Here is a 13,284-nt window from a genome sequence, read left to right on the forward strand (position 1 = left end):
TAGTACGTGACAGACATTGGTGTGTGTGGTTTCCCAAGTTACACAACTGTGGCCATATTCTCCTGACCTATGCCAAACCTGACATGGACACCCTGAAACATGGTTCTCTTCTACTGATATCCTGCAGAGCTACTGTCCCCGGGTAGGTCAGGGTTGGCAGAGCTTTGGAAGATGGGAACTGGGCCTCCAGAAGCAGAAACATATTTTTCTTCGGTTACCTCTGTTTCATCTGTGTTTCCATTGCCTAGCACGGAAGAATGAAGCATTTTCAAAGTGGGAGTGAGGTTCTTTTGGTCCAGCACTGACTCCGACAGAAAGTGGACATGGAATGGTCCATGTGGAATGTATATGACAAGCTGGGCATTGTCCTCTCAAATACCTTCTCCTAAATGCTGCAGAAGACGTGCCACAGATACTGTCTGGACTACTGATTTTTTTCTCTCTCTAGCATTATTTGGTTTTGTTTTGAATTTGAAGCATCTACTGTTTTTATTTTTCTCGTATATGCTTCCTGATCATGGGGTTCATCTGACTCCCTCCAAATCAGCACTACTGACTGGGCTCAACCTTCATAAGGCAAGACTACAGGCCATTAATACTAAGTGTCTCCCTTGTAAAAAGTGCCCCCCCCCCCCCCCCCCCCATCTAATCTATTCCCGGTCAGGGTTGGCAGAGCTTTGGAAGATGGGAACTGGGCCTCGAGAAGCAGAAACGTATTTTTCTTTGGTTACCTCTGTTTCATCTGTGTTTCCATTGCCTAGCACGGAAGAATGAAGCATTTTCAAAGTGGGAGTGAGGTTCTTTTGGTCCAGCTAGTATCATCTTTCTCCTCCTCTGCTGATTTAAGCAGCACTTGTCAGGCAGAAGTTGCAAGTCAGGGTTTCTTCCTACATTTCCTTGAGACACAGTCTCATTCCTCCACTAATTTTCCCTTTAACCTACTCTCCCCACATCACCATCAACTGGGCAATTTACTGTGGCTACTTAAGGTACCAACTTACAAGTCTTTGGGATGTTGGAGGAAATTGGAGCACTTGGAGGATGTGCAAACTCAGACAGCACCAGAGGTTGGGATTGAACCTGGTCTGGAGCTGTGTTGTAGTGGCTTGACTAGCTGTGCCACTCTTCCTTGGAGGAAAATGATTGCTTGTTGGTTGGCTCTGCAACCAGGGTGACACGCTATTAGGGTGCCTGGTTTTGGGTGCCATTCCTGCTGCAAGAGCCACCTGTGTGGATGAGCAAGTTTATGCAAAGGTTGAATGTATGCATTCCTGCACATTGCAATAAAGCCAAAATTCTCCTGGTGCCTGGGGCTCACCTGCTGCACCACCTACTCTCTCCTCCAGAGCAGTGAAGCACAGTATTGTGGTGATCCTATCCAGTTTGTAGGGCTAAATTCTGGTTGCTGGTTATTTTGCCTACAATTGTAAGAGGTGGTTTGTAAACGTGATGTACCCTTGTTGGATGATTTGTGTGGAATGACCATGGGACTTAATGGTGGGATGCGGATGCAAGGGGAATTAATGGAGTGGGGGATGAAGTGCTGAGTCAGTACATGAGAGCTGGTGTAGTGATGGATTCGTGGAAAGGAGAGAAGCAGGGATGTGGCAAGGAAAAGAGTTGGGGGGGGAACCAAAAGAGAAGGGGGAAAGGGGGCAGAAACAGCTGTGTATGTGAGAATATTGCAAGGAAGATGTTAGCACAATGTGAATGGAAGTGAAGTCAAGAATAATAATGAGGACTTGCCTTGATCAGTCTTGTATGTTTGTGATATTTCTTGTGACCTCATTCTGCAGTAGAAGGAATGTTGCTCATACAGGAGATCTCGCTGGTGGCAACCTGCCAACAATGCTGGCACAGAGCCCTGGAGTGTGTCTGTGACTGCCCTGCCTCGCACAGAGTTAGTTCCTGCATAGGTAATATGGTCTACCTGCCTCTCTGATTCCTGGTCAGTGTACCAGGGACCCTGCTTCTTCCCCTTGAATACCAGCAACAGCCATGATTCAAAATGAAACACTCCATATGTAGAAGAATGTTGGCGTCGTGCAGGCCTGCATTTAAGGGCTGGCCGATGAGCCTGCAGCTCTGCCTATGAAGTAGCAGCCAAAGAAATTCAATTAAAAGCTACCAGAATGTCTGATGCTCCTGAAACATGAGCGAAACTGCTAACGCTGTTTTGCAACCAGTGGTAACAAATTTTGCCATCTTTTTTAAAGCTTTCTAAAAGTGTTAGGGAGAATGCTTATAATGTTTTAATATTGGAGAAAAAGAATGCACAATAATTTCTAGACCATTATATAAAAACATTAAACAAAACAAAGTAATTTCCTTTCTCCCCCATTGCCCTATGATTCCTATTCAAATCGATTGGATTTCAGATCCTGAGCTGAGTCAAACCTGTTTTCTTTACCCCAGTTGCCAGGGAAGCTCAACAAGATTGGGTTCCACTTCTGTTCTCCACCAGGTTTACAGTGGTGGGATGTAGTGAAACATACAGTGCCCACTAGAGATAATTCCAAGACTTCTATTTGATTTCATGTACAAAGAAACCCTGGGCTCGCTGGCATTTAAACATGTAAATGCTGGTAGCCACATTTGGAGCCACTGACATTTACTAGCAAATTCTGGACCATCTTAATGAAGAGGACTTGGTTGACTTTTAACTAACAAATTGGCTAATTGGGAGCTTTGGAGATTTAAGGTGTAGAAAAACTAGTAAATATCTCATGTACCCAATGCTCTGGACTTTTTTTTGCCTGGTGGAATTGAACTCCATTTTAATAGGAGTTAAGTGGGGTATTACCCCTGACCTGCAGTTATTTGCAGCTTCATCAGTGATAATGAAATTTGGGAAAGTGACACAGGAAAAAAAAAGAGAACTAAGTTATTGTCATATGCAAATAGTTGGTGAGGTTAGGTTATATTCAGATCAAGTGTTTGTTTTATTTGCAGAGAAAATCCTCTTGTATGTTAATTTAGTCTTCTGAAGAGAATATCTGATAAATTCTGTTATGTGATCTTTGCTGATTTTCTTTCTTCTGCAGTTTCATATTTTACTGCTTCACCTATCTGAATGATACAAACTAGATAATAAAACTTATTTTTAATAAACAAGTTCATCAGAAATTCCCTTGAATTACTATAGTACTTCCTGCTGCAGAAGAGTTTATGGTGCAGCAGCAATATAAAAAAATGTCTCTTCCTGTTATGGGCTACTATGTACCTCAGATTGAAATCTAACTTTCAGACCACAAGATCATCAGCAGATGTTACTGTCTTTGTCACTGAGTACAGAACATTTGAGAAACTGTTCCACTTTTTAAATGAGCTTTTAGGATGGGGTGGAGGGGTGTAGATTTGTTACCCTTGCCTCCTTTCTAAAATGAAGTTAATATTAATGTCTTTTGTTCACTTCTAGTTTGGGCTCTGTATGTTTGTGCTCATCAGCCATTTTTGTTTTTGTTTAACTGGTGACAGGAGTGGGTTTCATGAACTAAAAAAGCCACATGTAGAAAACCTGGCGATTGTATTGTTTCTAGTTTCTTCCTTTTCTCTCTGGTGTCACCTGATATTACAGTATGGATACTTTGCCTGTCTGGCATTGGATCCATTGGGCCACACTTGTTCAGTGTGAATCATTAGCTCCAGTACATCTGTGATGGGAGAGGATTCCCAGCTCAGCCCAAACTTGTCTTGCTTACCACATGTGACTCCAGCAAGATTCTATACATGGTGATCGGAAACATACATATATTCCATCATTATAAGAAAGGCCTTCAATGTTTTAGTTAGAAAACTAGAACCAACTAAAAGAAATGCACAATGATGTCACATGTAAACTGAGGATATAGTTGTTTCTGTTATTTTTCAGCAAAGAAGAGATTGCATAATATGTTGAAATGAAAATGAAGTCCTGAGTGTTTGGTAACATGGTTATTGTTAGTTGCCAAAGATACAAAGGTTGGAATAATGAATCCGATGGAAATGACCATTGGAACGCTGGAGGCACCTGGCCCAATTATTATTGCTGAATTACATGGGTCTTCTGCCATTGATTAATAACTTAATTGACTGTTTGGTACATGCAGCAAATGAAGCTGATTTGTTGAGACACTTCGTTTAGTTTTTTAGTTGAGTTATTTCCAGATTTAACCCCAGTAATTGGATAATTTAGTAAGAAACCAGTAACTGATACCCCATGGCCACGTTTTCAGTCTGCCTTGATAATTATGCACCACTGCCCTCCAGCCTTCCTCTTACTCCTTGGGTACATTATTATAAGCTGGTGTATGGAAATACAGTGGTTACATTACCAGCAGCCAGAACTCTGAACTAATGATCCAGAGTTGACATTCCAACCATGGCAGATGGGGAATTTAAATTAAACTCATTAAGTAAAGCCTGGAATTTAAAAACAAAAGCTAGTGTCAGTAAAGGTAACCCCAAAACCACTGTAAAAATCCATCTGGTTCAGTAATATCCTTCCAGGAAAGAAATCTGCAATCCTTGCTCCATTTGACTTATATGTGTCTCTAGACCCACCAATGTGAATGACCCTTAACTGCTTCTGTAGTTTAGGGCAATTGGGGATGGACAATAAAATGATGGAATTGTCTTTGATATCCATGTCCCAGGAATAAATAACTTTAAATTAGAGATTCTTTTACTGCATATCTGACATTTTTTTTTCTTTCATGTACCCTTCCTTTTTCCCCAGATGTCAGATCCAATTAACTGGCTGCAAAGCACCAAGAAACTATGCCAGGTTGTGATTGAAAACCGTGAGCAACAAATTCCAGTGCCTGTCAAGGAAGTAAGTGACTTAGACTCTTCTTTACCACTTCCAGCAGCCGGAAGAAAGCCCATGGAAACGTGCTGCACACCCACAGCCAAGCCAGGGAAAGAAGAAAGAAAAGAAAGACTTGCACTTATCAAGTGTCTTCCACACCCTTTTCTAAGCTTTTCAAAGGGCCTTTGCATCCTCTGAAATGTTTCTGAAGGGTAGTCCTTGTTGTAAAGTAGCAAACTCAGCAGGCAATTTAAACTAAGTAATCAGATAAAAAAAAAACAGATAATACCAGGTGATATTGGTTGAGGGATGGATATTGGCCAAGAGACAAAGGGTGGTTCTACTGTTTGACTTTGAAATAATGCAATGGGATTTTTTTATGTCCACCTGAAAGAGAAGAAAGGGGCCTTCTAATTGGAAAGCCATCTCCTCCAACGTTGCAGTGTTCCCTCCTTATAGTCACACTTTTCAGATGGCTGTGTTTTTTCCCACCTTGTTGTTGGAGTCACTTAGGAGGATCTGTTTGTTTCTCTCTGGGATGTGAACCATACTTTGTTTTCAAAGTCTGAGTGCAAGCCTTTGTTGGTCTTATCCATAGCTTTCAGGATTGGGGTGTAAACACTGATGACCATAGCATGTTGGTTCCATGTGAGAATAAGCCAAAGGATCATTGGCATTCACTAATTCCTCCAGGGCAGTCATACCAAATTAGCTCATTCTTAATGGTGAAGCCCACTCATGAAGACCATGTTCCTCTTCCAGTTTGCCCTCCTGGAAGAAAGCTTGATCACTGACTGCCTTGCTCTTGGAGCTGGCTAGCTTCAGTCCATCATGTCTCATTCAAATTAGCAATGTCAATGTAAGAGCTTCTAAGTTCCTGAGCGGTGTTCAGGTCTGTCACTGCTGGGATTGTTCACGAAGATGCTGACATTCTAGATCCTAAACTTCACATTGCCTGTGTGTGTGGTTTCTTTAGACATTGCACACCAACTTCCACATAGACTTGACAAAGCAAGTTCTTGAGCTAGTGGCAAGGGGGAGCCAAGACAACTGGAGATCAGATAGTGCTGCATGGTACTAATAGTGGCCAAATCCAAGGGTGACATGCAGAATATCAGCACTCATTCTCACACACTACACTACAGACATCTGAAGGCCAAAGTCTAGCGGAAAACTTGTAACCTAAAAGAACAAGTGTGGGTAGGAAGAGCGCAGGAGTATCACCAGCTCCCTAGTGGCTGTGACACACACTGGTTCCTCTGTGCTATCCAGACAATGTACATCCAAACTCCACTCCACAGAGAGCTAAGAATGGAGTTAAACTTGCCAAGGACAGAGAGACAGCCAATACCCACTGGAAGCAATACCTTTTGAAAACCGCCTCAACTCTTATCTCTGACTCCAGCTGACAGCAGCCTATTCATTTCCGCCTTGCTGCAACTCCTCATGAACAAGGTGTCAGAAAAGCCATATGCTAACAACAAAAAAAAAAGTATCAGGAGCAGACGGTATCCCTGCAGAAGTTCTAAAACTTGGTAGTTAGGAGATTCTGGCCTTCAGAGAGCAGAGGAGGAGTATGAATATTTTTAAGATGGAGATAAATTCTTGATAAACAAGGAGGTGAAACATTACCTTGGGTCAATGACAGAACAAGCTCTAGGGGCTGATACGCTGCTGCCTGCTTCTAATACATATGTTCATTTGCACTTTTTTATTTTGAGTAGAAGTGAATTCCAAAGACTCTCAACCCTCTGCCAGAAAAAAGTCTTGGCTTAATTGGGAGATCGAATTTCACCTTCTTCTGGTGCACTAAACATGTGCTGCATGCAGCAGTAAGCCCCGTTCAGCTGAACTGAACAGATTTGTGAAATTGGACAAAAGTCAGCTAAAACCAGTGCTATTGCGTTTTGTACACAGAATGACCTGCTCTAACAAGACCTGTGTGGTTCCAGTGGGGAGCTAAATGCAGAGGTCATAACTACCACTTCTTTGCTGTATCAATTGCTGGGAAATGAGTTGGACCTAAAGAACTGTGGAGATGGCTCCCATCGAGGTGTGGGAAAATCCAGAGCTGGGAGATACAGTGCTCTCCTTTGAGTATGAGCACCCACCACACAATCATTTGACCAAATTAACTGTGAGTGGTCTCAAACCACTGCAAGGCAGAGACTGGTCAGGGGGTCAGGGATTGCTGTTAGGGGGTCAGGGATTGATTTGCACAAAGAGACTGAAGTCACTGAAGGGTCCCTCACTGATTCATTAGTCAGGATGGTGGCCATTGGAAATTGAGGTAGCAAATGTTGTGTGCAAGATGCCAATGTCATAGTGCAGATGCCTTCATTGTTGCCACAATTCTGATCCCTTCCAGATGATAAGAGTGTGTGCCTCCATGAGATGATATTTTATGGCTTCAGAGACAGAATGTGCTACCTTCTTCAGTGGAGGTGCAGGTAGTGCAGATGTCTCACAGTTCCCATATTCCTAATGCCGTGCAGGTTTGTAGTTAATTGGCTTCTGCAGATTAGTGCAGGTGGCTTGTGAGAGAATTGGGTATTGTTAATGGAATAGATCACAGGGGAATAAGTAGGGAAAGGAATTGATATGATTGCTGTGAGAGCTGGCATAGACTTGATAGGCCAAATAGTCTCCATGCTTGTCACAAGGAAATGTGAAGTATTGTGGGGAAGGTTTCTGCTCTGTAATACAAATAGAAACCAGACATTTTCTATTCATCTTTTTTTCCTCTATAAACGTGAACACATTTCTCCAGCCTACATACAACCACCCACCCAACCCTTTATTCCCCTGACACCATCATGTGTTTAAAATTTCACAAGAACAGTCACATTCTACTTGTAGTTTGTGAGTTGCCTGCTTCAGTGTCATACTTGCTCTTTAGATCACCAATCTGTTTCACTATGCACATGTGACCTTGGTGCAGTTGGCAAGCTCCATCTTGGGAAGAGAATACCAGGTCAACAGAGGAAAACATTTGGGAATGTGCTCAACTCTTCCTTGGGAAAAATAATGACAACCCCTCTGACTCCTGGGAATCCCTGGCCCATAACCACTCAAAGCGAGGAAGGAACAGTCAGGAAGGTATTGATAACATTGAGTCCATGCATTAGGAATACACAGATGCTCCGTTTAAGAGGCAGATGGAGTGCACCACCTCACCAATTACCTACTTGCCCATCCTGGCATCCATCCGTGGAAGATTCTGTGGCTCCCACGTTGACCTCATTAGCCACTTCAGAACCCACAAAACTGGAAAGGAAGCAAATCATTCTTGATTCAGAGGGATTGTCTAAAAGAGGAATTTAATTGCACATTACATCCAAGGGTGTTCCTACAATCAAATTGCAGAAAAATAAAACCTATGGCACAAAAGAAATGCATTCTGAGCTTCTTGTGTGCCAAGATGACAGTCTAGATTCAGTACTGCACTCGTCTCAAAGTCTGAAAACTGTGGCTTAAAGTACAAACTTCAGTCGTTTATTGGAGAGAGTACTGCACTGTGAAAGATGGCCTTTCAGATACTAAGCTGTGGAATTATTTGAAGAAGAGAAGGTGAGGTGAACTAGTGAGACACAAGAGATTCTGCAGATGCTGGAATCTGGAGCAACACACACAAAAAGTGCTGGAGGAACTCAGTAGGTCAGGCAGCGTCTATGGAGAGAAATAAATAGTTGACGTTTCGGGTTCAGACCCTTCATCAGGACTGAAAAGGAAGAGGGCAGAGGCCAGAATAAGAAGGGAGGGGGAGGAGCACACACAGGCAAGTCATAGGTGAGTCCAGGGGGGAGATGTAAGAAGCTGAGAGGTGATAGGTAGAAGAGGCAAAGGGCTGGAGAAGAAGGAATCAGGTAGGAGAGGGCAGTGGACCATGGAATAAAGGAAAGGAGGTGGGGAATAGATGGGCAGGTCATGAGGGCGGGAGAAGGGTTGGGCAGGTCATGAGGGCGGGGGAAGGGGAAAGAGTGGGGAGGGGCCCACAGGAATAAGGGAAGACAAAGGAGGGGAGAAAAGCAGGGAGAAGAGGGGAGGGTTACCAGAAGTTAGAGAAATCGACGTTGAGGCCATTAGGTTTGAGAGTACCAAGCCGGAATATAGGTATTGCTCCTCCAACCTGCGCCTGTCCTCAATGTGGCAGTGGAGGAGGCCATGGATAGACATGTCGGTATGGGAATGGGATGTGAAATTGAAGTGAGATTGCTCTCTCCATGACTCCCTCGTTCACTCGTCCCTCCCCATAGATGACCCTCCCGGCACTAAGTACTACACCTGTCCCTACACCTCCTCCCTCACCACCATTCAGGGCCCTAGACAGTCCTTCCAGGTGAGGCAACACTTCACCTGTGAATCCGAGGGTGTCATTTATTGCATTCGGTGCTGCCTTTTGTACATCGGTGAGACCCAATGCAGATTGGGTGACCGCTTCGTCGAGCACCTTCGTTCCATTCGCTGCAAAAGCAAGGACCTCCCGGTGGCCACCCACTTCAATTCCACTTCCCACTCCCATGCCGACATGTCTATCTCTTCTACGCCTCCTTTACTGCCGTGTTGAGGCCAGATGCAGGTTGGAGGAACAACACCTCATATTCCGCCTTGGTAGTCTCCAACCTGATGGCCTCAACATCGACTTCTCTAACTTCCAGTAACCCTTCCCCTCTTCTGCCCCCTTTTTTTTCCCCCTCCTTTGTCTTCCCTTTATTCCTGTGGGCCCCTCACCCCTTCTCTTTCCCTGCCCGCTTGACTTGCCCATCCCTTCCCCCGACCTCATGACATGCCCATCTATTCCCGGCCTCCTTCCCTTTATTCCATGGTCCACTGCTGTCTCCTACCGGGTTCCTCCTCCTTCAGCCTTTTGCCTCTTCTACCTATCACCTCTCAGCTTCTTGCATCTCCCCCTCCCCCACCTTCCTACCTTCCCCTTCTTACCTGGACTCACCTATCACCTGCCTGTGTGTACTCCTCCCCCTCCCCCAACCTTATTCTGGCTTCTGCCCTCTTCCTTTCCAGTCCTGATGAAGAGTCTCGACCCAAAACGTCGACTGTTTATTTCTCTCCACAGATGCTGCCTGACCTGCTGAGGTGAACTAGTGTCCTGGCCAATATTTATCATGCAAGTATCAGCTCTGCAAAAGGATTTTTTTTTACTCATGTACCAGGTGCCTGTTTATGGGACTGACTATACACACATTGGTTGGTAGATTTCCTACAGTATATCGATTAAACTACGACATTGGCTGTGACACACTTTGGAAGGTCAGGATGTTATGGAAAGAGATTTAAAGGTGCAAATTCTCTCAATATGCAGTATTTCAATTATAAAACAGGAAATGTACATCAAAATGAAATTAAAAATCAAATTTCTATCCCCATCTTTCAAGTGAACTTTGACTTATGACTATAATTTGATAATTGTTTGTCATTTTCTTGGTGTACAGACTGGTTACCTTGCTTTGCACTTTCTCATAATAGGAAGTGACTGCCACTTACCCTGAACTCCATGAGCTGATGGAATCCATCCAAATGCATCACCTAGAAGAAGATGATGTTATTTTAATCAAAGGCCTACAGCAGTATTCTGAGGCGGCAACCGATGAGTTACAGGTAAAGCACAGAGCCAACGTAAAGCCTCTCTCCTTGAATCTTTGGAACTCTCTGCCCAAAAGCTTTGGTTGCTAAGTATATTCAAGTCAGAGCTTACAGATTTTAAGGGAATCAGGGGATAAGGGAGACCAAGATAAAAGGTCAACCATGACCCTATTGAATGGTGGAACAAGCATGGGGGTGCTGAACAGTGTAATCCTGCCTCTATTTCACTTGTGCACTTCTGGACATTGTTGCTGAAGTCCAATGTCTCTATGCTTTAGCAAGTCACAGGCATGGATGACCTAGAAGGAAAAATGCAGGCTTTGCAATCTATACCCTGTCAGTTGTGTGGCAGAAAATATTCCACTTGCCTGGATGAACTTTACTCCAACACTTCAGAAATGCAACAGCATCTAGGACAAAGGATCTTACTTTTTTGTCACCTAATCCACCATCCTAAATTTCAGCTTCCTCCTCCCTTCCCTCTCGCCTCGCCCCCCCCCCCCCACCTCACCCCTAACCACTCACATTAAGCTCAATTGGGTACCATTTACAAAATTCTCTGTTGTATCTTGCCAAAGCTCCTTTGACAGCACTTTCCAAAACCCCAACCAGAGCATTTTCTTCATTTATGGAATGTTGGCACTGCTGACAACTCAGAATTTATTGCCCATTCCTAATTGCCTTTGAGAACTGCGCCATCCTTTGGAACCTCTGCAATCGGGAATGTACCACCTTCCCTTTACTGTTGGTGGATCTAATGCATGGAAGACCAAACCTTGTTTTGAAAAAAAGTATCCTGTGAGTACCTTCACCACAAGGACTGCAGCAGTTCAAGAAGGTGACCAACCATTTTGTTCTTGAGGGCAATCGGTGATGAACAATAAATGCTGATATTGCTAGTGATGCTCACACCCAATGAATGTAAAAGAAACATTACAATCATAAATTTGGTGTATTTTAATCAGTCCCTATGGTGCAGCCACTTAATATTGAAAAATAATTATTATTATCGCAGCCAATTCAAATCAAATGGTTCTGCCGGTCATTTAAATTCTAATACAAATGATTTTGTTTTGCAATAAATCTTTATAAGGCTATTGAAAATGTGCTTCCAAATTGCATCTTGTATCTGATTGTTTCTTGGAAATGTTAAAAAGAAACCAGCTAAACTGGTTCAACTGAATTAGCTCCTTAAACAGACTAAGGATAGCCAATGGCTGAATGAGTGCCACTGACTATTTCAGATGCTCTTTATTCCAACCTGTACTCAAAAGTAGGATTGCTTCAATAAATGGTCATAGTTAAGTCTAAAAGCTTCCACAATGTTTCAACTGGTTTGAGCAGTGACTGGGAAAGCTTCTATTTCACCCCTGGCCCTTGAAAATGAAAGAATTAAATTGCAGCTTAGAACCAGACGGGGTTGGGGTGGCTTGCAAGGTTGGAAGCTAATCAAAAGATCAAAATAATGCAACCAACTTGGAAGGTGCAATCTGAACTCTTTGAGTGAATTTTTGATGAAATAACAGTTGCTTTTAACTGAGAAGTGCAATAAATATTGTTGAGAAAATTTTTTTTGATGGATTCTAACATTAGCAGCAACTCTCAGTCTACTTGGCAATTGACCATGTTCAAAATAAACAATATTATGATGACTAGCAATTTGCAGTTGATGCCAGACCAGAGAAAGATGTACATTCACTGTTTATTGTTCCTTCAGCTGCCCAGTGACATTTTGTGTCATGCTTTGTGTTTCCTTGAGATAATTTCCAGCACGGCACCCTCTTCAGGGGATGTGTGGCATATGTAACCAGGGCAAACAGCAATACATCTCTAAGCAATCACAACATCACAAGACAAAGGAGCAGAAGTAGGCCATTCGGCCCATCGAGTCTGCTCCATGAGCTAAACTAAACTATTCCTATCTAGCCCCAATTTCTAGCCTTTTCCCCATATCCCTTGATACCTTAACTAATTAGATACTTATCAATCTCCTCCTTAAACACCCCCAATGATCGGGCCTCCACAGCTGTATGTGGCAAAGAATTCCATAAATCCATGACCTTCTGGCTAAAGAAGTTTCTCCTCATTTCTGTTCTAAACAGGTACCCTCTAATTCTAAGACTGTGCCCTCTAGTCCTGGACTCACCCACCAAGGGAAACAGCTTAGCCACATCTACCCCGTCCAGTTGACAGAGTATTGAGTATAGGAGTATTCCTATTGAGAATGCTCATTGACACCAGTGGTCTAAGTCAGGAAGTAAATGTCAAAATATTTAATTTATTAATTATATACATAACTTTATAAAGGAGGAAGGGAAATAATAATTCATGTACAAAATTGGGGAAATAAAGGTGGACTTTTAGAGAAGAGAGAGAGGTAAAACAATAGGAGCTCTAATAATAATTAAATTCTGAAAGAATGAGATTTCTCATTTGTAAGAATTTTTTTTAGGACACGAGAATTTTGGTTGTTATTACCACTTTTCACAGTGGTATTAACATTTACACTGCAACTACCTTAGATTTTTTCTGGCATTTTTGATGGTCAACAATGGGTTAATACAGCCACTTTGCAATCTTCCATGGATTTTTATGCTGAATTTACAGGCAAGGAATAGTTCGGGGTAACTCTGAAAGCAACTTTAGAATTTCCAGATTTTAACTGCATAAGAACAGGCTCTGGAAGTTGATGTCTAATTTACCCCTCAAGAACAGCTCTCTCACCATTATTTTTAACCCACAATTTGGGCCAATGATCATTCATCAAAGCTCCAGCAAGTCTGAACACATCAACTGGGTTTCTGCTGAACTTGCAGAGAGGTTATGGCAACAGAGCAGGAGCATCTCCAAGGAAATTACTAACCCAGTATATATATTAGTGTTTTAAATTTGAT

The 13,284-nt window shown here is 42.8% G+C and overlaps 1 protein-coding gene across 1 annotated transcript in view; it reads left to right on the forward strand.

The window, feature by feature from the left end:
- Positions 1–13,284, forward strand: part of si:dkey-171c9.3 (uncharacterized) — a 39,184-nt gene that overhangs the window by 15,587 nt on the left and 10,313 nt on the right. The window contains exons 2-3 of the mRNA XM_052022421.1: positions 4,718–4,813; positions 10,274–10,405. Coding sequence (XP_051878381.1) covers positions 4,718–4,813; positions 10,274–10,405 — 228 coding nt within the window. The remainder of the gene's footprint in view (positions 1–4,717; positions 4,814–10,273; positions 10,406–13,284) is intronic.

The sequence above is a fragment of the Pristis pectinata genome, chromosome 8, assembly GCF_009764475.1.
Source record: "Pristis pectinata isolate sPriPec2 chromosome 8, sPriPec2.1.pri, whole genome shotgun sequence".
NCBI classification, from domain to species: domain Eukaryota; kingdom Metazoa; phylum Chordata; class Chondrichthyes; order Rhinopristiformes; family Pristidae; genus Pristis; species Pristis pectinata.